Raw genomic sequence first — 25332 nt, forward strand, 5'->3', positions numbered from 1 at the left:
CCTTTTCTTTTTGAAAGATGAGAGGCTCTTCAGCTGCATCTGCACTTGCAAACTTGGTAGCCATCATTCACCTATGGTGAAGTTTTGCAAGTTGTAATATCAGTGGAAGCTGTGGTGTTAGGGCAGTGTAAGATGTGGCTCAGCCATTTTTACTACCTGGTATATTATCCTTGCAAACATAGAGGAAATACCCATACCTCATGCAGGGGAAAAACTGAAAAGGGAATTTTAAAAACAAGGTAAAAGTCACTGTGGAGTAGTTGTTTAAGTTTTAGTTTACTTTCACTGAATGCAGCTTCTTTCTTTCTCAGGCTTAATGCAGAATGGAACTATTGTGGGAAATAAGTTTGTTTTCATTCAGTTAAACAGGATCTTTTAGAAATATTGAGTGTTGGGTATTTAACATCAGTGTTTGTTTTAATGAAGAACATTTTTCTTTAGAAATAGATGCTGATGTTAATTGCTACAACACTAGCGCTTTCTGAAAGATGTTGTTTCTTAAGAGTGTGAAAATATTGACCTTTCCCTAATGGCTCTCTTCTACATTAAATCCAAGAAAGGTGGCATCTGAGTTCTTTAAGTGTAAACTACATGCCAAATACCACACCCTGCCAGATGACTTGCTTTTGTTTTTCACTGAGATGGTGGATATCTTTGTTGTTGCACGATGAATCATTCTTTCAAATAATTCACGTTTCATATCCTATATGTTATATCACTTGTTGATGTAGTATGGAGTGTGGTCAGAAGGAAGTGTGTTTTAATTACTGTTTTGATTTTACGACCTTTTTTTTAGATTTTTTGATTAAATGATTTTAGAACATTAAGTGCATCACTGCAGTGTTCCTATTTTTTGCCAGTGATTTCAATGGACGTCCGTCAATGTAAAACTAGAGTAACACAAGTGGCAAATCAAGCCCATAGAGTATACCAACAGGTTTCAGAGTAGCAGCCGTGTTAGTCTGTATCCGCAAAAAGAAAAGGAGGACTTGTGGCACCTTAGAGACTAACAAATTTATTTGAGCATAAGCTTTAGTGAGCTACAGCTCACTTCATCGGATGCACTGATGAAGTGAGCTGTAGCTCACAAAAGCTTATTCTCAAATAAATTTGTTAGTCTCTAAGGTGCCACAAGTCTTCCTTTTCTTTTTATAGAGTATACTGAACTCCTTAAAGAATAACCTAAGATTCATCTTAATACATCACTTGTATATTGTAATAAGGTTTAACCAAGTATTGCAATAAGTTTACTAGTCCAGTTGGGTGTCTAAAACTGCTACTTTGTACATTTAATTATGAATATTCAGTAGTCCAACTATAGATATTCAGTAGTCCATTTTTACCGTATTTCTGGGTGACATCGATATATTCTTTGTACAGTTTTAATACAGGTGTGTCTGGTTCTTATTGGACTACTGTGTCTTGATTAAAATTAACAAAATGTGAGAGGAGAATAAAATTGGTAATAGTTGGTGTAATGCTGGAGAAATTACTTTTTTTCTGTCTTTTTTTTTTTTTTTTTTTTTTAAATTTTTAAAGCACTTCAGCTCTTACTGAGGTAGTGTGATGGGGTGTATAAATCCCACACAGGCCAACAAAAGGTGGGAGCCTGAGGATCCAATTAGCCTTGGAGGGCATATTGGGTTCAAGTCAGTGTCAGTCTCGGCTGAGGAGGGGCTGGGTGATTGCTCCATAAAGGAGTGAGTTAAGAGCAGTAGGGAGAGGAGATCCAGTGGTAAGGAGGACCTGTGTCCTCTCCTGAGGGGAAGGGTCCTGGGGAGGGGCAGAGTGGAAATCCTTTCCTGGGTGGAGAGGCTGAAGAAGGACCAGAAATAGGGGGAAGAGATGAACAAAGGTGTAAGGAGCCAGGTTTAGCTTCTGTGATGGGCCTCAAAGAGGGAGGTCAGGACTCGAGGAAAATAACTCTGCAGTTTGATGTTCTGACAATAGGACAGAGGACAAAGGGGAACTGGAAGAGAGACTGAAATCTTAAATCTGTTGGTGTGGGATGGAATTAATCATTGTTTTGTTTGACATCACTCGGTGGAGAGAGTGGAACTGAAGAAAGTTCCCAGGTGGGGCAGAAGACATTGTGGTTTGTTACCTGTGTTTGAATACTGGTAAAGTATATAATTTAGGACATTAAGGACCTTGATGTCCCAGAAGGTGTGGGACCTGGCCGTAGGGTCAAGTGCCCCACAACATGGGATGGATGACAGTGTCACTAGGGTGCGCTCTGGGATGTTGAGCTGCAATAAAGCAATGAGGAGACACTCCAGGACAGTGAGGTCCATCACCAGTGGTATGGGTGCACTTCATGTACAGTGGCTTAGTGCATAAAGTGGCAGTGAGAGATTGATGTGTGCTCTGGCTTTTGTGTGTAAATTCAGCAAAAGTTGGAAGCATAATTTAGGTTTGTTTTGTCTGTCTTACATATTTATATAGTCCTCATTACTGACGTACCTGAGCATCTCACGATCTTTAATGTATTTATCATCACAACACACACCTATGAGGTAGGGAAGTACTGTTATCCCAGTCTTAAAGATGGTAAACTGAGGCATGGTGGGCCAGATTTTTACAAGTATTAGATACCTAAAGATGTAGCTAGATGCCTAAGGGGGTTTCAAATGCATTCCCATTGAACTCAAGGGGAATTAGGTCCCTAGGTGCTTCTGAAAATCCTACTAGATACCTATCTGCATCTTTAGGCACCCAATACCTTTAAAAATATGATCCACTGAAACTATGTGATTTCCTAGAGGTCACACAGGAGGTCTGTGGCTGAGCAGGGAATTGACCCAAGGTTTCCCAAGTACTAGATTAAGACCCTTGCCATTGGCCCATACCTCCACTTTTCCAGGCTAGACTGTACTTTCAAAAAATGAGTGGAATGCTGCATGCTCCTAGAGCAGCTTGTATGGACCAGCTCATAGCAACATAATCCTTTGAGAGACACGCATCTGTCAGTTGATGTAACTGGGACAGATGCAAAGGAAATTTCATTTTGAAAAAGGTGGGAACGTAAGAATTGATACCCTGTATCATACCAATGGTCTATCTAATGTCCATCAGTGGCTGATATTAGCTGCTTCAGAGGAAGATGCAAGGAACATTTCTTCCTGATCTCCATTAGTTAGAGGATGACTTATATCCTGAAGCAAGAGGGTTTTTATACCTTTCTAAACTGATGGATATTTTTTAATCCTTATATTTGAACTCTGGATGATCTTGTTGTCTGTATAAATGTTCACTCCTTTTTTTGAATCCTGCTAAGATCTTCATCTCAATGTTAACGTGGCAATGAGTTCCTTAGTCTAACCATTCCTCGTGGGGAAAAAATCCCAGTTTCAATTTTAAATTTGTCACTTTTTCAGTCTCATTCTATGTTACCTTGTTGTTGTTTTATGGGAAAGAGTGCTTAGATGTTCTCCATCTACTGTCTCAGTAACCTTCATTACATAGTGCACTTTCATCATGTTCCCTCTTATTCTCTAAGGTAAACATTCTTCTCTCTCTCTCCTCTTATCAAAGTTTTTCCATGCCTCTAAAGCATTCTCATTGCCTATCTCCAAACTCCCCCAGTCTCTGCTATGTCTTTTTTGAGATGGGTCAGATGGATCTGTGACTTTTCTCAACCACCTAAACTTAGACCAAAAATGAGAATCCTTGATGCATATCTGAGATTCAAGCTAAATAAATAAATAAAGTGTGTGTGCACGCACACATACACACACTTTAATACCACTCTGTGGCCTTTCATTGCCACAAATAAAGCTGCTATTAGAAATTTGATTACAGCAGCATTCCTTCTGCTAAAAGTTATGGTGTATAACAGGGATCTCAAACTCAAATCGCCACAAGGGCCACATGAGGAATAGTACATTGGCTTGAGGGCTGCATCACTGACACCTTTTCATATAAAGGTATAAAAGCCACTACGCTGCCCCCATCCCCACTCCACCCCTTCCATGAGGCCCCGCTCCTGCGTGCCTCTTCCCACCCGTTCCCCACCCACATTCCAAATCTTTTCCGAAACCAACTCTGCCCCCTTCCTGCCCCTATTCCAACCCCTTCCCCAAATCTCTGCCTCCTCCCCTGAGCGTGCTGCTCACTGCTCCTCCTCCCCCCCCGTCCTGGAAAGCGCTAAGTGTCACCAAACAGCTGTTTGGCGGCGGAAAGCACCTGGAGGTAGGCAGAGGGGCAGGGACGCAGTGCACTGGAGGGGGAGGGGGAGGGGGAGCGGCGGGTGAGGGCAGCTTGGCAGCCACAGGAAATAACTTGGGTGGGGACAGGGAGTTTGGTGGGCCACAGCAAATATGAGGCCCATGGGCCATGTGTTTGAGACCACTGGTGTATAACTTAACCAGTTAGGTATCAGAGGGGTAGCTATGTTAGTCTGGATCTGTAAAAGCTGCAAAGAGTCCTGTGGCACCTTATAGACTAACAGATGTATTGGAGCATAAGCTTTCGTGGGTGAATACCCACTTGTCGGCATACCCACTCGGTTGGCATCCGACGAAGTGGGTATTCACCCACGAAAGCTTATGCTTCAATACGTCTGTTAGTCTATAAGGTGCCACAGGACTCTTTGCCACTTAACCAGTTAGTTAATTCATAATGTAGTTGCAGAACCCTTGGCTCCAACTCATTCTTGATTGACATATATCTTGAGAAGCATAAATAAATCCTCATTCAGAATTGCTACTGTTGCCTTTGAATCAGAAGAGTACATTTCACCAATCCTAGATTAGTGTTGTTGAGATACAGAACACATGCTTACAGCTCGAAACTTTCTTTTATCCTTCTTTTCAAGAAGAGCAGTACTTCATGATGAGATGTCACTGTTTACTTTAACATGCTGTTAAACCATGTATACGAAGGTCTATCAACTGTATGCCTCAGAGTAAATATACAATGTTGGTCTACCTAATATCTTACACAAAAAGATCCAGATGATGATTTGTAATTGAAGATTATCTATAGTAATGTGAATGAGAAAGCAGGATGAGCATGATTGGCATACTTATTGGAAGGGTGGTCCTGTGGGTGAAGCAGAGGAGTGGAAGTTCAGAGTTCAGGGTATATATTCCTGGCTCTACCACAAACTTCCTGTGTTACTTTGTACAAGTCATTAAACCTTTCTATGCTTCCTTTTCCTGATCCATAAAATAAGGATAACAGCACTGACCTCACATCGTTATTATGAGGCTTTATTATTGGCCAATTCATTCCTGATTTACTAGTGATACACTGGTATAACTGCATTGAAATCAGTAGAGTTGCATTCTGCCAAGCCAGAAGAAAGACAGGAGGCAATGGATGTGGATTATTTAGGCCACAACTTCATTCACTTAATTCACCAAACTTTATTCAGAAGTACCTGATGATAAATTATACAGTGCAAGTCATCATCATTTCCTCAGTCTTTTCCACACAATCCCCAACCTGGTCCCAAGCATCCTGCTGCCAGGATGTCCCTCATATGAGGAAGAATGGGTCTATGAAAAGTCAGGTGTCCGCTCCCTCCTGTTCCAGACATAGGAGCCCTGAACCCCATTTCCTCAGCTCCCTTAAGGGGAGGGGATTGAAAAAAATAGAGGGTTCAGCTCCCCACTGTAGCAGATAAGGGAACCCCAAAGCCCCCCCCCAGACCCCAGCGCACACTTAAACAGTGCTTTCCTTCAAATCCTTTTCCAATCCATTTTATCCTATAACCGTGTCCCTTCTGAGTTCCTGCACTGGTCATCAATCATGACTTTTATCTACTAAGTTGCAACATTATGATTCCTCCCCTCCTCCCTGCCTGTGCCCCACTGGGTCCTAGAACTGCTGTAGGGAAAGTGGAAAAACTGACACCCCCCGCCCCCCTCGGCCTATCTGGCAATGGAGGACAAATTCTTTCCCAGCCATGTCCATCAAGAAAAATTTGAGGTCCACTACATCATATTAGCTGGGGCCCCTCCCATTTCACCCCAGTTACAGACATTTAGGGGCTTTCAGGGCCCCAATACAATTCCCCCCAGCCCTGTTCCCAACCCCCAGAGAGAAAAGGGTGACTGGCAACCTGGTCCTTGTGAAAATTTCATGGTTCGGTGCTGCCAGTCCGATCCAAGTAAAAGAGGTCTTCCCTGGGGCTGCATGGGATATAAATACCCCCGCCCACAAACACACTCTTCCAATCAGCAGGAAGGGCAGTGCCCCTGCTTCCTGGTCTTTCCAGCAGTGTCCAATACACTTCCCCCTGCCCTACCTGTTTTAAGGGGAGCCCTTAAAGGGGCAGCACACTTTTTCTTCTGGATTGCTGGACAAGGACCAACTCCATAGAGGCATGATGAGCACATTGGCATAAAACTGGAGTATCAGAATGGCAAATGAGGCTCCGGGAGCCAGATCTTCAGATGGTGTAAATTGACGAAGCTTCACTGGAGCTGTACCACATGAGGATCTGCCCCCATTTCTGTAAACCTTATTTAAATCCTTGGCTGGTATGTGTAGTAGAAATGCAAAGTAGTACGATTATTTAGTATGTCTTTGTGCATTTCTTTCAACACCATGATTGTGATTTGAAGGAACAATGTTTCCATGTAAATAGTGGCTTTAGCCTACACTGTTTCCACTAAGACACTCAGGCCTTGTCTATACAGGCAAGTTTCTGTGCAGTAAATCAGCTTTCTGCACTGTAACTCCTGAGGTGTACACACTGCCAAGCCACTTAGTGCGCAGTTTCTGTGCAGTTGTAGCTCTGTAAAAAAACGACCCCCACGAGAGGCGTAGAGCTTTCTGCGCCGGGGCTACAGCGCTGCGATGCCAGTGTAGACACAGTGGGGATTACAGCGCTGCGATTGGCCTCCGGGAGGTGTCCCACAATGCTTGTTCTCGCCTCTCTGGTCATCGGTTTGAACTCTACTGCCCTGCCCTCAGGTGAACAACCGTCATCCCCACCTCGTACATTCCTTTGTAATTTTGAAAGTCCCCTTCCTGTTTGCTCGGTGATGCGTGGAGTGGTCTCAGTGCATCTTTCCAGGTGGCCATGCCTGCTCCACGCACCAGGCATGGATGCAATACTCGGTGGCGACCCCACCTCCACTGCGAGGACCACTGTGGATTCTTTGGTGGCTCACCTGCCGGTCGAAAGTGGACAGAGCCAGGAGGAGGAAATCTTGGACGAGGATGTGGAGGAGGAAGGGGACCCAGAGGCAGAGGATGACTCAGAAGTCAGAGATGCATGCAGCCAAGAGCTCTTTTCTACCCCGGAGGAGCCTAGCCAGTCACAGCTGTCGGATTTTGGCGAAGCGCAAACAGGGGAGGAGGCCCCTGGTAAGTGGTTTTGATTTTGGGAATCAAATCGCTGAAGCGAGTTGTTGGGGGAAGGAGGGTTGCAGAAAGCAGGCTTGTCTCCCACCACATGCTTCATCTGAGCGGCGGAACAGGCTGTTGATAGACTCCCTCACTTCACGGGAATCTCCCTCACAGATCTCCAGGAAACTCTTTTGGAGATAACGGGCAATCTGCTGCCATGGGTTCTTCGGCAGACTGCTTTGTTTCTTGCCTCCATTAACTGTAACTTTCCTGTACCACTGTGCATGGAGCCGCATAGAGGCTAAGGGCGGAAGCCGCAGTCTTGGAGAATACTCTCCCTTGATTCCCTGCTGACCCTCAGCAGCGAGATATCTTCCATAATGATCACATCCTGAGGAAAGTGTGGGGACAGGAATGATTATCAGGTCTCCCCTACAGTGCTGGCTCTCTCCAAGAGCTACGTGCCCAGTGTACAGCAGGGTCCGGGAAGAGAGATTTACCCTGCCCCTGCGGCTACTTATTGTTTTGGGGGTCTTGTGACAGGTGTGTGAGCACTGGCTGTGTTTTTAAATCATTGAATCAGTGTTCTCTGTGTTGCAAACAATACTGCTTCTGTAAAATGTTGCATTTAAACTTCACAGAGATGACATTGGGAGCCCAGCCTCCCTCTTTGTTATTGGTGGCTGAAAGGCTGCGCAGAATTAGAAAGCTGCCAAGAAGAACTAAGGAGGACTTTCTGTGTGATGTTATGATGCACTCTGCTGCTGAGAAACAGGAATTGAAGGAGTGGTGGGACAGCGAGAAGAGGGACCAAAAGGAGAACGCGGCATGCCTGAATGAAGCCATGAAGCAGCTCTTAAAGGTTATGGAGCACCAAGCAGACACACGCTCCAGGCAATACTAACTCTTCAAACCGAGCAACTCCGCACCTGCCCTCCCCTGCAGCCGCTGTTGCAAAAGTCTTTCCCGTGCTGCCCTCAGACACCACCAACACACTTATCAACCTCCTGGCTCCAGTCTGTACCCCCTGCATTCCACTCCTGCCCCATCACAGTCCAGCCCTGCGGACTCCCAGTACCCTCTGCACTCAACACCCATCCTTCTGCAGTTTGGCCATGCTGAAGCACAGTACCCGCTGCACTGTATGCCAAAGGAGAAGGTTGGATATGATCCCTGGACATACACAACTCTTTAGCCATCCTGGGACCCCTCCTCCTTCTGGGACCTTCCCTTCCCCCATCCCCCTCACTGCTGATGGTTTTTTTTGGTTTGATTCTCTCCTCCGGTTGTTGTTTTTTAATAAAAGAATTGTTTGTTTGAAAGAAATCTTTATTGTATTAATTGAAAGCAAAAAGAGCCCTGCAAAGCAACATACAATTATGTTAAACCCACATATTGCATTGTCTGCACCAATTACCTCCTAGCATTACGAGCACTACACTCCTAAGCATAGCAACAAATATTAGTGGCTTTCAGCCTCAAATTGCTGCCTCAAGGTATCCCTGATCCTTAGGGCCCCATGCTGCTCTCCTCTAATAGCCCTGGTCTCTGGTTGTTCAAACAAAGCCTCCAGGTGCTGAGCCTCTGTGGTCCAGCCCTGAGTGAAGCTTTCACCCTTCCCTTCACAGATATTATGGCATGTACAGCACACGGCTATAAGCATAGGAATATTGTCATCGGCCAGGTCCAGCTTCCCACAGAGGCATCATCAGCGGGATTTTAAATGTCCAAAAGCACACTCAACAGTCATTCTGCACTTGCTCAGCCTGTTGTTGAGCTGCTCCTTGCAGCTGTCAAGTTACCCCGTGTATGGCTTCATAAGCTATGGCATTAAGGGGTAGGCAGGGTCTCCTTTTTGGAAAGTGTAGGGGACAATTTCCTGGTGCAAGTGCTGGAGGAACCAACTAGGGGCAGAGCTCTTCTTGACCTGCTGCTCGCAAACCGGGAAGAATTAGTAGGGGAAGCAAAAGTGGATGGGAACCTGGGAGGCAGCGACCATGAGATGGTCAAGTTCAGATCCTGACACAAGGAAGAAAGGAGAGCAGCAGAATACAGACCCTGGACTTCAGAAAAGCAGACTTTGACAACCTCAGGGATCTGATGGGCAGGATCCCCTGGGAGAATAACATGAGGGGGAAAGGAGTCCAGGAGAGTGGGCTGTATTCTAAAGAATCCTTATTGAGGTTGCAGGAACAAACCATCCTGATGTGTAGAAAGAATAGTAAATATGGAAGGCGACCAGCTTGGCTTAACAGTGAAATCCTTGCTGATCTTAAACACAAAAATGAAGCTTACAAGAAGTGGAAGATTGGACAAATGACCAGGGAAGAGTATAAAAATATTTGCTCGGGCATGTAGGAGTGAAATCAGGAAGGCCAATTCACACCTGGAGTTGCAGCTAGCAGGAGATGTTGAAAAGTAACAAGAAGGGTTTCTTCAGGTATGTTGGCAACAAGAAGAAAGTCAAGGAAAGTGTGGGCCCCTTACTGAACGAGGGAGGCAACCTAGTGATAGAGGATGTGGAAAAAGCTACTGTACTCAATGCTTTTTTTGCCTCTGTCTTCACGAACAAGGTCATCTCCCAGACTACTGCACTGGGCAGCACAGCATGGGGAGGAGGTGACCAGCCCTCTATGGAGAAAGAAGTGGTTCGGGACTATTTAGAAAAGCTGGACAAGCACAAGTCCATGGGGCCGGGTGTGCTGCATCCGAGAGTGCCAAAGGAGTTGGCGGATGTGATTGCAGAGCCATTGGCCATTATTTTTGAAAACTCATGGCGATCAGGGGAAGTCCCGGACTACTGGAAAAAGGCTAATGTAGTGCCCGCCTTTAAAAAAGGGAAGAAGGAGGATCGTGGGACCTACAGGCCGGTCAGCCTCACCCCAGTCCCTGGAAAAATCATGGAGCAGGTCCTCAAGGAATCAATTCTGAAGCACTTAGAGGAGAAGAAAGTGATCAGGAACAGTCAGCATGGATTCATCAAGGGCAAGTCATGCCTGACTAATTTAATTGCCTTCTATGACGAGATTACTGGCTCTGTGGATGAGGGGAAAGCAGTGGACGTGTTGTTCCTTGACTTTAGCAAAGCTTTTGACATGGTTTCCCACAGTATTCTTGCCAGCAAGTTAAAGAAATACGGGCTGGATGAATGGACTATAAGGTGGATAGAAAGCTGGCTAGATCATCGGGCTCAATGGGTAGAGATCAATGGCTCCATGTCTAGTTGGCAGCCGGTATCAAGTGGAGTGCCCCAAGGGTCGGTCCTGGGGCTGGTTTTGTTCAATATCTTCATTAATGATCTGGAGGATGGTGTGGATTGCACCCTCAGCAAGTTTGCAGATGACACTAAACTGGGAGGAGAGGTGGATAAGCTGGAGGGTAGGGATAGGATACAGAGGGACCTAGACAAATTAGAGGCCAAATCAGAGGGCCAAAAGAAATCTGATGAGGTTCAACAAGGACAAGTGCAGAGTCCTGCACTTAGGACAGAAGAATCCCATGCACTGCTACAGACTAGGGACCGAATGGCTCGGCAGCAGTTCTGCAGAAAAGGACCTGGGGTTACAGTGGATGAGAAGCTGGATATGAGTCAACAGTGTGCCATTGTTGCCAAGAAGGCCAATGGCATTTTGGGGTGTATAAGTAGGGGCATTGCCAGCAGATTGAGGGACGTGATCGTTCCCCTCTATTCGACATTGGTGAGGCCTCATCTGGAGTAGTGTCTCCAGTTTTGGGCCCCACACTACAAGAAGGATGTGGAAAAATTGGAAAGCATCCAGCGGATGGCAACAAAAATGATTGGAGGACTGGAACACATGACTTGCGAGGAGAGGCTGAGGGATCAGGGATTGTTTAGTCTGCGGAGGAGAAGAATGAGGGGGATTTGATAGCTGCTTTCAACTACCTGAAAGGGGGTTCCAAAGAGGATGGATCTAGACTGTTCTCAGTGGTAGCAGATGACAGAACGAGGAGTAATGGTCTCAAGTTGCAGTGGGGGAGGTTTAGGTTGGATATTAGGAAAAACTTTTTCACTGGGAGGGTGGTAAAACACTGGAATGCATTACCTAGGGTGGTGGTGGAATCTCCTTCATTAGAGGTTTTTAAGGTCAGGCTTGACAAAGCCCTTGCTGGGATGATTTAATTGGGGATTGGTCCTGCTTTGAGCAGGGGGTTGGACTAGATGGTCTCCTGAGGTCCCTTCCAACCCTGATATTCTATGATTTTATTCTATGATTCCCAGGATCATAATGGGCATTTTGACTTCCCCTACGGTGATCTTCTGGTCTGAGAAGAAAGTCCCCTGCTTGCAGCTTCATTAACAGGCCAGTGTTCTGAAAGATGCATGCGTCGTGCACCTTTCCAGACCAGCCTGTGTTAATGTCTGTGAAACGCCCACGATGATCCACAAGCGCCTGGAGAACCATTGAGAAATACCCCTTGCGATTAATGTACTCAGTGGCTAGGTGGCTTGGTGCCAGAATTAGAATATGCTTGCCATCTATCGCCCCTCCACAGTTAGGGAAGCCCAAAGCCATCCGCAATGTCACGCACGTTGCCCAGAGTCTCGGTCTTTTGAAGCAGGATGCAATTAATGGCCCTGGAGACTTCCGTCAACACGACTCCAACAGTTGACTTTCCCACTCCGAACTGGTTAGCGACTGATTGGGAGCAGTCTGAAGTAGCCAGCTTCCACAGTGCTATCGCCAAGCACTTCTCCAGTGTCAAGGCAGCTCTCATTCTCGTGCCCTTGTGCCGCAGGGCTGGGGAGAGCTCATCACACACATGAATGTGGCTTTCCTCATCCAAAAGTTCTACAACTGGTCGTCTACAACTAGCAACTGCTCGTCATTCCAGACGAGCATGACAATGTGATCCCACCACTCAGTGTTTGTTTCCCAAGCCCAAAAGCAGCATTCCACTGTGGTCAGCACCTCCGTGAATGCCACAAGCAATCTCGTGTCATAGCTGCTACGCGTGGCGAGATCAGTGTCGCACTCCTCTTGCCTTTGTAGTTTAAGCAATAACTCCACTGCCACTCGTGATGTGTTGGTCAGAGCGAGCAGCATACCAGTCAACAGTTCGGGATCTATTCCTGCAGCCTAATGAGGCAGGGCATGCAGTACACAAACTATTGAACGATGGAGCCAAATGCGGATGGAAGCATAGGGATTGCTGGGATGCGAAGCAAAGCATCATTGGGCACTGGGAGAGTACCCAGGATGCCCCACGATGCCCTCCGCCTTTCCACAGCTCTTAGCAGCAGAAGAGAAAGAGGTGTTCTGTGGGATAGCTGCCCAGAGTGCACTGCTCCGAATGCCGCTGCAAGTGCAGGAAGTGTGAACATGCTATTGTGCAGGCAGCTGACAGTGTGAACACACAACAGCGGTTTCGGTTCAGTGCTCTCTGAGCGGCGCTGTAACTCCCGGCGCTGTAACACTGCCAGTGTAGACATGCCCTCAGAAAAGAAAGGAGTAAATAAATGTAGGGGATGGAGGGAGGAGAGAGAGAGTGAGAGAGCAGGTTATTTTCCTGACATCTAAAAAATGTCATTAGCTCAATAGCACATTTTGGGTTAAATATTTCAGTTACATTTTAACTATTCACGCAGTTTGTGTCATGAGTTTCCAGAAATCCATAGGATCTGAGTGATGCAGATTGCATTCGGCTGATATTTTCAAGGTGGAGCTAAGCATTCAGTGCTCATTGGGAGTTGAGTCCCTATATCCTTTTAGGCCACTCTGAAAATCCCACCCTGAGTGTTTTAAAAATCAAGTTAGGGTAAAGACAGTGGCCATTGATTTCACACGCTCTGTTTTAAAAAAACATGGAATCTTGAGAAGCTGTTTCCCACTAGCTGCACCGCTGCGCATTTCAGTGAAGGCACTACCTATGTCGATGGGCTGTCTACAGCGGGGGTTAGGTCTGTTTAACTGCATCATTCAGGGGTGTGGATTTTTCACACCTTTTAGTGATGTCATTATACCGACCTAATTTCCTAGTGTAGATCAGGCCTAATTTAGATTCTAAAGAGTACTGTACTAATTGTTCAAATATAGGAGAACATCATTAGATGAACATCCATGTTAGGGGAGGGAGGCAGAGACAGATGTTGGAGAAATGAAAAGCTAGCCAAGAAAATAAAAAACAAAATTTCCACTTTACAGATCTGGCCCATATGCATTTAGGAGCCTGCATCTCATTGGACATCCATGGAACTTAGGCTCCTAAGGTGTTTTTGAAAATCTGTCCCTCGATCTAATCCTTTTTTCTTTCCTCCAGATGCTCCCTCCTTTCCAGTGATAAGCTGTCAAGTGATGAGAGTAGAACTGATTGATTGAAGTATCTGCAACATTAGAGACCTTTTTCATTTAAAAAAACATAACGTGTGGATGCAAATGAAAGCTCCCACTGCTTAATGCTCACTTTATCCACCCACCTTCTGCACAACCTGTCCATCTTGTAAATGAACTGTAAATGCTTTTTCGGCAAGCGAGAAACTTTGGAAGAAAAGCAAATTTACAAAAATGAGCCCAAAAAAATCTCAATTTTTTTGCAAGTGAAATCATAAGAGATTATTATGTAATATCTATGGGTAGTGGAAAATGGAGATAGCAATAGCATGGATAATGTATGGGAATTTAGGCAGAGTACCAAGGAAAGCTATGGCTATAGCTATGGCTATAATAAAGCTAGAGGAAAGTAACTTTGCAGATTTGAAGGAGTGGAAAGTATGTCAGATATAATGATGCAAGTCAGCTCGTTGACAAGGCATAACAGCCTTGCTACACAAGTGGTCTATATGGAAAATGCTGAATCAAGACAATTCAGACTGGTCTGACATCTTGGATTTCAAGGCCTTCAGCAGAAGGGCTCTCTCTGTGTTGTGTAGAGCCCAATGCGAGACCTCCGAAAGCCACTGCAATAATTTAATGTCCAGATATGTACCTTTTAAAAATGTGCACTAGTACAGGATAAATGCTTGTTACAGATATATGTAGGAACATAAAATGAAGGTAAAATAATTTTAAGGCTATAATAAAAACATATACAAGTAGAGAAATTCTGAGTCAAAACTAATGCAGTAGCATTTACTCTGACCTGTTATGACTAGGCAGGACGTGCTGTTAAGTGGTTCATTACAAATAGACTGTACTGTTTTAGTGCTGGATTTCCATTATTTCTACAATGTAGAAATTATGTTGGGCAAAATAAATATGATGAAACGCATTATCCATTGCCCTGCACCATGTAGCCATTTACATCAGTGCACAGTGAATGTGAAGAGGTGTAAAATGCTGGTTTTTGGTTTGGTAGCATTTTACATCCACTTTGTACTGGTCCAGGTGATTCTGCGTGGTGCAAGACAACTGAAGATCAGGCCATTTTTTGTCATATAGCTTTGTATTACTTGCTGCCCAGAGTCCGAGGGCCATGTAGCATTAGACCGTATGTTCTGAAATATCTTTTGTGAGTCTTAACCTTACTTTCTTTGAGTAACTTTGCTTCTAGCTCAATGTGTTCTAAAAGATGGCCAAAAAAGATGTAGGAATGCAGGAATTGGCCCTCAGTGAGCAAGGTCTAGTGGGAGATAGTGATAAAATCCATATTGTAGACGGCTGCTGAGAATCTCAAAAAAACAAAGCACAGCAGACTACAGTTTGTTTGGAAATAAAAGACACTGATCATTTCTTATTCCTTGTGCCTTCATAAGGAACCCTTCAGAAATGGAAAAGGAGTAGGCAACCAAACAAGAATATTTAATGTTAGTTAAAGATAAAGGCAGACAATAGATAGAATAGGTTAATATGAGACATGAAAAATAAGTTAAAAAATATATTAGGGGGTTAAGAAAGAGGCGCTTTAGAGGAGCCCATGCAGATGAGGAAGATAGCAGTTGTTAGTAGAGCTGAGTGAATAATGGATTTTCTAAGTTTTTGGACTGAACCAAAAACAAACAAACGGAGAAGGGGGTAGTTTGATATGAACTGAAATTGATTTTTTTAAAATGTTCCTTTAAACTGAAAAACTTTTTAGAAGTTAAAAAAAAAATTGAGGTTTTTTTTGTTTTGATTCAGCATATTTTTCACCCTTCAAATTTGTTTATTGGCAAAATATGAAAATGACACACTGTTTCTAAATGAAAAAATAGAAACTAAACTTGCAACTTTTTTCTAAATTTTTTTCAACTAAAACTGTTTGTCCGGGGTGACCCAAGTATGTGAATAGTTTTGGTGATCTGAAAAATTTCATTTTAGGGGAAATTACTATTCACCAGAAAAATTTCACTAGTTGTTAGTCCTGATAGGCTGAACGGGAGAGGAAGAGCCACACCTTCAGCAAGAGAGGCACACTTAAAAATAATGAATATGAATCATGAATGACCTTTTGTCACTGAGGGAGACCCTCATTGGCAACTGGCCGAGGGTACATCATAACATAACTACATCAGGCCTGACACACTGTTGTCATAATTTGTATGTAAAAGGTGTGATGTGAGGTATAATGCAAACTGATAACACACTGATCATTGATATTATTGTGTGATGTATGTACAGACAGTGTATAAAGAAGTATAGATGTGTGATGGAAATAAGTTTTTAAAAGGTGTTTTGCAAGCAGTGCATGAACCAAGCATGTCCTAGACAAAAAAATGTTATTTTGCCCGTTTTCCTGTGTGTCCAGTGTAAACTGAGCAAGATAACACCTCTGAGGACAAAGAAAAATACATCTGTATAGTCGGTAAATTTCAGAGTAGCAGCTGTGTTAGTCTGTATTCACAAAAAGAAAAGGAATACCTGTGGCACCTTAGAGACTAACAAATAAATTTGTTAGTCTCTAAAGTGCCACAAGTACTCCTTTTCTTTTTATACATGGTGATTAAAGCTCTCAAGTTAAATGAGCAGGGAGAGGAAGACCACTTAATGGTCATGATGGGGGATGGAGCCTGGACTCCCAGAAAGCCGTCTTGGCTATTCAGACAGAGACAATAGACTCTGGGAAATATGAGCAAAGGCAGACAGCCATTTTGGCATAAAGAACGTAAGAATGGCCATACTGGGTTAGACCAATGATCTGTCTAGCCCAGGATCCTGTCTTCCAACAGTGGCCAGTGCCCGATGCTTCAGAGGAAATGAACAGAACAGGGCACTTTTATCAAGTGATCTGTCCCCTGTTGTCTAGTTCCAGCTTTTGACAGTCAGAGGTTCAGGGACTTCCAGAGCATGGAGTTGCATCACTGACCATCATGGCTAATAGCCATTGATGGACCTATCCTCCATGAACTTATCTAATTTTTGTTTGAACCCACTTACACTTTTGACCTTCACAAATCCCCTGACAATGAGCTCTGCAGGTTGATTGTGTGCTTCTTATACAGTGCAGACTTCCATCCCACGTTCATGACATCACAAGACCTTGTGCTAGCAAGTATTTCAGTTGGGGGCTTCCTGCCAAAGGCAGCATCTCAGGCTAACCCTCTGAACCCTGCACTTACCTACATGAGCTATGCTGTTCATGAATGAACAAATCAACTGCAACATCATCAAGAACTTCCGATAATGTGTGTATTCTGCAATCGCTATTCAATCAAATATTGGGGAGATTGGTGCTATTGGTAAACAAAGTGAAAACAAATGGACTACTTGTCATATCCAGACCTGAGACTTTTCTATAAGTGATCTCACCTAACTAATTCTTTTTATTCTTCTTTTAATTTCTCTCAGTGAATTTGGAATATGTGGGTAAAATCCTGGCCCGTTACTGAAATCAATAGCCAAACTTCCATTGACTTGAATAGGGTCAAGATTTCATCCTGTGTACCTAGGTTCTTAATGACTCTTAGACTTTTAGGTCAGAAGGGACCATCATGATCCTCTAAACAACAAGGAGTCCGGTGACACCTTAAAGACTAACAGATTTATTTGAGCATAGGCTTTCGTGGGTAAAAACCCCACTTCTTCAGATGCATGGAGTGAAAATTACAGAGGCAGACATAAATATACTGGCACATGAAGAGAAGGGAGTTACCTCACAAGTGGAGAACCAGTGCTGACAGGGCCAATTCGATCAGGGTGGATGTAGTCCACTTCCAATAATAGATGAGGAGGTGTCAATTCCAGGAGAGGCAAAGCTGTTTTTGTAATGAGCCAGCCACTCCCAGTCCCTATTCAAGCCCAAATTAATGGTGTTAAATTTGCAAATGAATTTTAGTTCTGCAGTTTCTCTTTGAAGTCTGTTTCTGAAGGTTTTTTTGTTCAAGTATAGCTACTTTCAAATATGTTATAGAATGTCCAGGAAAATTGAAGTGTTCTCCTACTGGCTTTTGTATATTACCATTCCTGATGTCCGATTTGTGTCCATTTATTCTTTTACGTAGGGACTATCCAGTTTGGCCCATGTACATGGCAGAGGGGCATTGCTGGAACATGATGGCATATATAACATTAGTAGACGTGCAGGTGAATGAGCCTCTGATGGTGTGGCTGATGTGGTTGGGTCCTCTGATGGTGTCGCTAGAGTAGGCAATGAGGTTTGCTACAGGGATTGGTTCCTGGGTTAGTGTTTCTGTGGTGTGTAGTTGCTGGTGAGTATTTGCTTTAGTTTGGGGGGCTGTCTGTAAGCAAGGACTGGCCTGTTTCCCAAGGTCTCTGAGAGTGAGGGATCGTTTTCCAGGATAGGTTGCACATCTTTGATAATGTGTTGGAGAGGTTTTAGCTGGGGGCTGTACGTGATGGCCAGTGGTGTTCTGTTATTTTCCTTACTGGGCCTGTCCCGTAGTAGGTGATTTCTGGGTACCCGTCTCGCTCTGTCAATCTGTTTCCTCACTTCCCCAGGTGGGTATTGTAGTTTTAAGAATGCTCGATAAAGATCTTATAGGTGTTGGTTTCTGTCTGAGGGATTGGAGCAAATGCGGTTGTATCTTAGGGCTTGACTGTAGACAATGGATTGTGTGTGTCCTGGATGGAAGCTGGAGGCATGTAGGTAAGTATAGCTGTCAGTAGGTTTCTGGTATAGGGTGGTGTTTGTGACCATCACTTATTTGCACTGTAGTGTCCAGGAAGTGGATCTCTTGTGTGGACTGGTCCAGGCTGAGGTTGATGGTGGGATGGAAATGGTTGAAATTCAGGTGGAATGCTTCAAGAGCCTCCTTCCTGTTGGTCCATATGATGAAGATGTCATCAATGTAGTGCAAGTAGAGGAGGTGCGGTAGGGGACGAGAGCTGAGGAAGCGTTGTTCTAAGTCAGCCATAAAAATGTTGGCATACTGTGGGGCCATGCGAGTAACCATAGCAGTGCCACTGACTTGAAGATATAAGTTGCCCCCAAATGTGAAATGGTTGTGGGTGAGGACAAAGTCACAAAACTCAGCCACCAAGTGTGTCATGGCCTCATCAGGGATACTGTTCTTGACAGCTTGTAGTCCATCCTCATTTGGAATATTGGTATAAAGAGCTTCTACATCCATGGTGGCCAGGATGGTGTTTTCAGGAAGATTACCAATGCATTGGAGTTTCCTCAGAAAGTCAGTTGTGTCTTAAGGATAACTAGGAGTGCTGGTAGCATAGGGTCTGAGAAGAGAGTCCAAATAGCCAGATAATCCTGCTGTAAGAGTGCCGATGCCTGAGATGATGGGGTGGCCAGGGTTTCCAGGTTTATGGATCTTGGGAAGCAGATAGTCTGACCTGCACATTGCAGGCCACAGAACTTCACCCACCCACTCCTGCAATAGACCCCTAACCTCTGACTCAGTTACTGAAGTCGTCAAATTATGATGTAAAGACTTCAAGGCTCTTATGCTTCATTCACTGTGTTATCTGAAAGTCTTAGGAGATGCATTACTAAACAAAGAGTAAAATTGTCTTCTAGACACAGTATTCTGATTATTATATTAATATGACATAAAATAATGTCAATGTCTGTGGTAGCTATTAAAGATCAAATTAACTGCTTGCACGCTCCACTGACGTCACTGGATTAGCTAGTGCTTACACCAGTGGTAAATCTGGCTCTAAGCAGCTGGTATTAGGCCCACAAATTAAACATGGAAAGAAAAGCTTGGATAAGTTTTTCTCAAGCACATCAAACGTTGTGAGGCCGTGGAAGTGGAATTAAATGCTCTTGCAGCTGCCATGAAAAATGTAATGAGGAATGAAGAAATAAGAAAGCTGCAATGATAAGCTGGGAGCATGTAAAGGAAACTGCTTATGAAGAGGACAAGATTTGAAGTAGCAATGATAGCACCAACTTAAATGTGTCTGAGGGGGAAGAATTCCTGTCAAGCTGATTTATATCCTCATTATCTGTGATGACTGGTGGTGGATTGCTTGGTCACTGAGGCTGTTAGTAACACACTGGCACTCAGGTGAAGTGCATACTGCCTTCAGGCGCTCACCTCCATAGCCAGGATAAAATGATATGCATTATGTATGTTTCGGTTGTCTGCTGTACTTGCTTATGTTGCATGACTACTATCAACATCATTCCCTGAAAATATTTACTTACTTTCCAGAGAGCCAAGATAAGGTCATCATGAAAGGTGAGAAAATAATTATTTCGGCATCCAGAACAAAAGCAGCACACTCCTTAAAGAAGAGCTGTAATAAAGGATACTCTAACAATTATATCTGTTTACAGAGAAGTATAAGCGTATGTCTACACTACGAAATTAGGTCGAATTTATAGAAGTCGATTTTTTAGGAAGCGATTTTATACAGTCGATCGTGTGTGTCCCCACTAAGTGCATTAAGTCGGCGGAGTGCGTCCACAGTACCGTGGCTAGCATTGACTTATGGAGCGTTGCACTGTGGGTAGCTATTCCACAGTTCCCGCAGTCTCCACTGCCCACTGGAATACTGGGTTGAGCTCCCAATGCCTGATGGGACAAAAACATTGTCATGGGTGGTTTGGGTACATGTTGTCAGTCTCCCCTCCCTCTGTGAAAGCAATGGCAGACAATCGTTTTGCGCCTTTTTTCCGTGTGGATGCCATACTGCTTTCAGCAGATGGTGCAGTAGGACTGCTAACCGTCATCATCGAACCACCGCTTCTGCTGCAACTCTGCTCTCCTGCGTAGGCTTTTTATAATAGTGTTTGAATCCATTAAAAACAAGAATCCATTAAAAAACAGGAGATTGCTACATAGGCTTTTTATAATAGTGTTTGAAGCATAATAAACAAGAATCCATTAAAAAACAGGAGACTGCTGCCCTAGAACTGGTAACATTGTGAATGCCTGACTTTGATTTGCAGGTCCCACTGAGTCTGCGTGCTTCTTGGGGCTCCTGTGCCTACCTCAGACACACGTGTGCACCTAAGATGTGTACATGCAAAACAGTACATACACAATTGCTTGGGCTCGTTTGACAATTGGAGGTTTTCAGTCCAAATCTGTGTTGATCAGCCTAATGGGTGTGTAGACTAGGACAGGTGTTTTGTTTTTTAAACATGTTAGCGATCATGTTTTAACTAACATGTTTTAGCACCCTAATGTAGACAGGGCAAATTGTATTTCAAGCTACACTGGTTGAGGTAAACCTCTAGTGGTCACCTTGACCAGCTAACATGGTAAAAATCAACTTCCCCTGTTTATACTGAAGTTTTAAAACCTGGTAGTTAATATATAAAAGAGCATTTATCCTAGTCTAGGCATATCCCTGCTGGAAAGCACAGTGCAGTATCATTAAGATGGTAACTCCAAGTGCAAAAATCTCAGTTACTGAATGGAGAAACTGAAGAATAAATTGTATTTTGACAATTCATTCTCTAATACATTATTATTTAGCATACATATATTTAGCTCTGTGAGGTACTGTAACAAGTCAGTGCGGTTTTCATTTTAAGATAAAAATTGGTGAAATCTCCGATTACAGTCAAATGAATCCTCTATACATGTCCTGTCTTAATACACATGTTATTGTTGCCATTGAGTTCACTGTATATATTTGTTCACAGCTGTGATCTCTAGTTTTCCAATTAGTAGTCCAATTAAGTATTGTTTAGACCCATTTGGGGCCACGTGGTTAGGAAAACTACATTCTGGTTTAGCTCAGCTGTGCTACAGTTTAAGCATGTTTTAAAAGCTGTTATTACAGCAGGGTACAGAGGGCCTCTGTGATGCTGCTTCAGCCACTGGGGAAGGAAAGAAAATAGTACCTCTAGTGTATTGCTGCTGTAAAATGCTTAGGGATATTTGTTATGATTTAGGAGGTAGCATTGTTTTAGAAAGTTACAGCTTTCCTGAATAGGACAAGGATCTATTGATAAAAGCTAAAGAAACTCTGCAATTTTCAAGCCGTTACGCAAAGCCCCTGCAAGTTTCTTTTTAAAGGCATCGAAAGGAATTGTAAATAATGACGGTGGGGGTGTGGAGAGAATCATCTGTATCGAGAGAACTTTATTAAGTATAAAGTAAAAAGAATAATCCCTGCAGAGCTGTTGACTATTACCATCTCTTGTATTCAGTTATAATCACCTGTGGGCATTTCATGAGTGGGCTATTTTTCTTACCAAAGACCAGAACGCTGCGCCTTTGAGGAAGGGGAAAGAATTATTAATGGATTAGGAAAGGAAGAAGAATTCTGTTTTTTCCATTCACAAACTGTTATGTCAAAACCATCAATTAAATTATAAAAGGCTTCAAACCACATGTTTTAATGCATCATCTCTGGTGGCATCCATTAGAGGGTTACTTTTGTCATCCCTCTTATGCTGCTTCTGACAGTTGATACAATGGGCTGCTGTGTGACGTCTGTGTAGTTTTTAAATCTCGCTCTCTCTCTCTCTCTCTGAGATTTTATTTCTAACATTTATAAAGTCTACAGATGTAATGGGGGGAAATTCAAGACTTGTATTGCAAATCAATTTTTGAATTAATCGGCTGGTTCAGTTAAGCCATAGAAATCTTTGAAGCACATGAAAGGGGGTTTTTGTTGAGGAAACTACATTATAGTGCAGAACATGCTGAAGAATAGTTATAAAGATCATTTTCTTTGGGAGTAGATTATATAAAAATAAAAGAGTAAGGTTTACTCTTTCTTGCCGTCATATAGATAGGGTTACCAGGTGTCTAAAAGTCCAGTTGGCATGGGGCTGGCAGGCTTCCTACCCGGCTCTGTGTGGCTCCCAGGAACAGGCTGGCATGTCTGGCTCCTAGGCGGAGGGGCGACCAGGGAGGCTCTGCACGCTGCCCCCTCCCGTAGGCACTATGTGGCAGACAACAGCTGTGTTTTTGGACAATACCTGTGAAGGAGATTTCCAAGGAAATATCTAGGGGGAGGTGAATGTGAACTCCTGCCCTCCCTTCCCCTTATGCAACCCAGCCTTTTGAAGCTATGCTCTGAGAAGGGGGCCGTTGTCTGTTGATCACCTGTTTATAGGATCTGAAGATCAAAGGAAAGGCTATATAAAGAAAAAAGCTGATCTGCCTAGTGTGTGTGCTTGTTCTGAGCAAAAGTTGTTATGAACTTGTAACCAACAGAAAAACCCCTTTGTGATGTTTGAAGGACTGGCTCTTACCAGAATCCCTTCTGGAGTTGGGGGGTGGTCTCTGGTAAGCTTATTCGTATGTGTCCTTTTTTTATTGTTTTAATTTGTTCTCTCTGTAATGTTGTCACTTCAGGAATAAATTTGCTTGTTCAGAAAAAGCTGTGGGGTAACTTAAAACTATAGGCAATTATGCTGTTCATAACCTCTGAGGAGAGAGAACAAAGTGCAGATGCTGGCCTGTTTAGGCAGTCTGGCTTGCTGGGGATATCACAATGTAGACAGGGAACTGTGCAGTCTGGAAAAACCCTGTTCAGGAAGGGAGAGACATGAGTCTCCAACCAAAAGAGGTGACTGCTGAGGAGTCAGGAGCCTAAAGTTACGTGCCCTCAAGTTGTCAAGGGACCATAGAGAGGAACCCTGAACTGTGATAGGCACCTTCAGCAAAGGAAGCTCATCTAATTAAGGAAGTAATTGATATTAAATTTCCTTAGGGAGCTGACATGCGTGGAGATTTGTGAAAGTGGTTCCCCAGCCCTAGTCCTGTGCCCTATGCATTAAACGAAGCTGCCTTTTAAGGTATCCTTTGGAAATCAGTAAGTGCATGTAGCTTCAGCCTGAAGCAGCAAAAGCTTTCCTGACGTAGTAGGGGGGAAAAACAGGATTCTGTTCTACAGTTTAGGGGGAAAAAGAGGTTTTTTTTGTTGGGGTTTTTTTTTTCTGGTTTTAAATTATACAGCTGTGAGAAGGTGGTTATTGACAGATATCTTGGGAGATGAACATGCAGATAGACAGAGGAGTATCTACAGATGGAGGAGGAGTTGGAAATCTTGAGCTAAGGATCAAAGCAATGGGGCTTCTTATTTATTGTGGGAGGTTTATTCGTCATAGGTGCTAGAACTGGGGGTGCTACTGCACCCCCAGTCTTGAAGTGGTTTCCATTATATAGAAGGTTTACAGTTTGGTTCAGTGGCTCTCAGCACCCCCACTATACAAATTGTTCCAGAACCCCTGATATTTATAGACTGAAAGGTTTTATATTAATACTTGTCAGTTTCAGCAACATTTGACTCAGCAGTACTGGAGGCAAGATTTCTGTTTTCCAAAATGAACGTTTGTCTGTGCTTTGCTTTTCCTGCTTGACTAACTTCTTTCTGATCTTTTAGAGAGCTGCGGTATTCCAATACAGACTCCATAATTTTATTGAAATATTCAACTAATTTGAAATTAAATGCAAAGTTTTATTATTGTTCAGAAATTGCTCTATCAGAATTAAGATATCATTGTCACTAACCGTAACTGCACCACAAGTTTTAAACAAAGTGCGCAAAACTCTTGTGAAACTTAGGTTACACTGTCTGTGACATCAATTAAAATAAGCTACAGTGAAAAGGTGCCGTGTGCGATTGATGTTTGCCTTAAAATTTATGTATGCTTATTAATGGAGACTGAGCACTAATGATAAATTTGCAATCTGTCATCTCTGCTGACAACATGACTATACATAATTTATAAACATAGTTACCCTAAATTTGTGGAGGTCTTTAGCATTTTAATGAAAACGATACAGCCATTGTACTAAATCTTCACTTTTGTTTTGTTCTTTTCTTCCCCCACAGTTAAATATTTCGATCGTGTACTTTGAAAACCGCTGACAGCGTCTGGTAATGTGCTGACTGGCACTATGGGCAGGCGGTACCCAGGGGCTCACTATCATCCAAGCAGCTCATGTATGTATGTGATTGGTCTCGTTATCTGTCATATTTTTATTACACTTTTGAAAGGCGCTAAGTTGTCTCCCATTATTTTGAAACCGTTTGTAAATTCCAAACTAGTCTTTAGAATGGGCACTGAAGCATTCTTATCAATGCTATGTTTCTGATATTTATATACCCAAATTATATAACCAGCATTACCTCTGTTGATTTGTTCAAACTGCAAAGGTAATGTCTGAACCTTTAAAAATGACGTACTGGCTGGCTTGTTCAACTTTGGCTTATTGTACCAGATCTCCAACTTTCTTTTATTCACACTGTCTAGGGCCTAAGACATAGTTTAAGTGCTAGAAACCCTCAAATTAATAAACTGCTGGAGCATAACCTGAAAAAATTTAGCTCATTTCAAAGCTATGTACTATTGCTAAAGTCTTCCAGTTTAGATGAAGCTTTTTGTGTCTTACTAATTCATTTTTTCTCTGTTTGAGTTAAATATTTACTTCTTCCTTCTGTGTCTTCTCTGCTGACAAGCAGTTCATGGGTATCTAGCTTATTTTAGCTGACGTCCATTAATTTATCTCTCATTAAGGAATCTTTTCAGTAAAAAGTTTAAAGACTCTTTAAAGTTTGTCACCCGCACCTTTAATGTGATTGGAAGACTGATAAATAGCTTGAACAGTCTGGGTAATGCTAATCTCTCAGCCTGCAGGCTTGTTATATTACATTGTACATGAAATTATCTTCCCAGGAGGTAGTGTGATATCTCTTGTGTGACAGTCCCTAACTTCAGATGACTGCTGTCAGTTCCCATGCATATCTGTTGATCCCTCAGGCC

At 43.2% G+C, this 25332-nt stretch overlaps 1 protein-coding gene across 8 annotated transcripts in view; it reads left to right on the forward strand.

The window, feature by feature from the left end:
- Positions 1-25332, forward strand: part of APBB2 (amyloid beta precursor protein binding family B member 2) — a 325422-nt gene that overhangs the window by 99183 nt on the left and 200907 nt on the right. For 6 of the 8 annotated variants that reach the window (XM_084625565.1, XM_084625563.1, XM_084625564.1 and 3 more), the window contains one exon: positions 24402-24512. In XM_084625565.1, the coding sequence (XP_084481691.1) occupies positions 24467-24512 (46 nt within the window). In that variant the 5' untranslated portion in view covers positions 24402-24466. Of the gene's footprint in view, positions 1-24401; positions 24517-25332 lie in introns of those variants that run through there. The other 2 variants (XM_084625567.1, XM_084625568.1) reach the window with 2 other exon arrangements.

The sequence above is a fragment of the Lepidochelys olivacea genome (assembly GCF_965140295.1).
Source record: "Lepidochelys olivacea isolate rLepOli2 genome assembly, chromosome: 4".
Lineage (NCBI taxonomy): Eukaryota > Metazoa > Chordata > Testudines > Cheloniidae > Lepidochelys > Lepidochelys olivacea.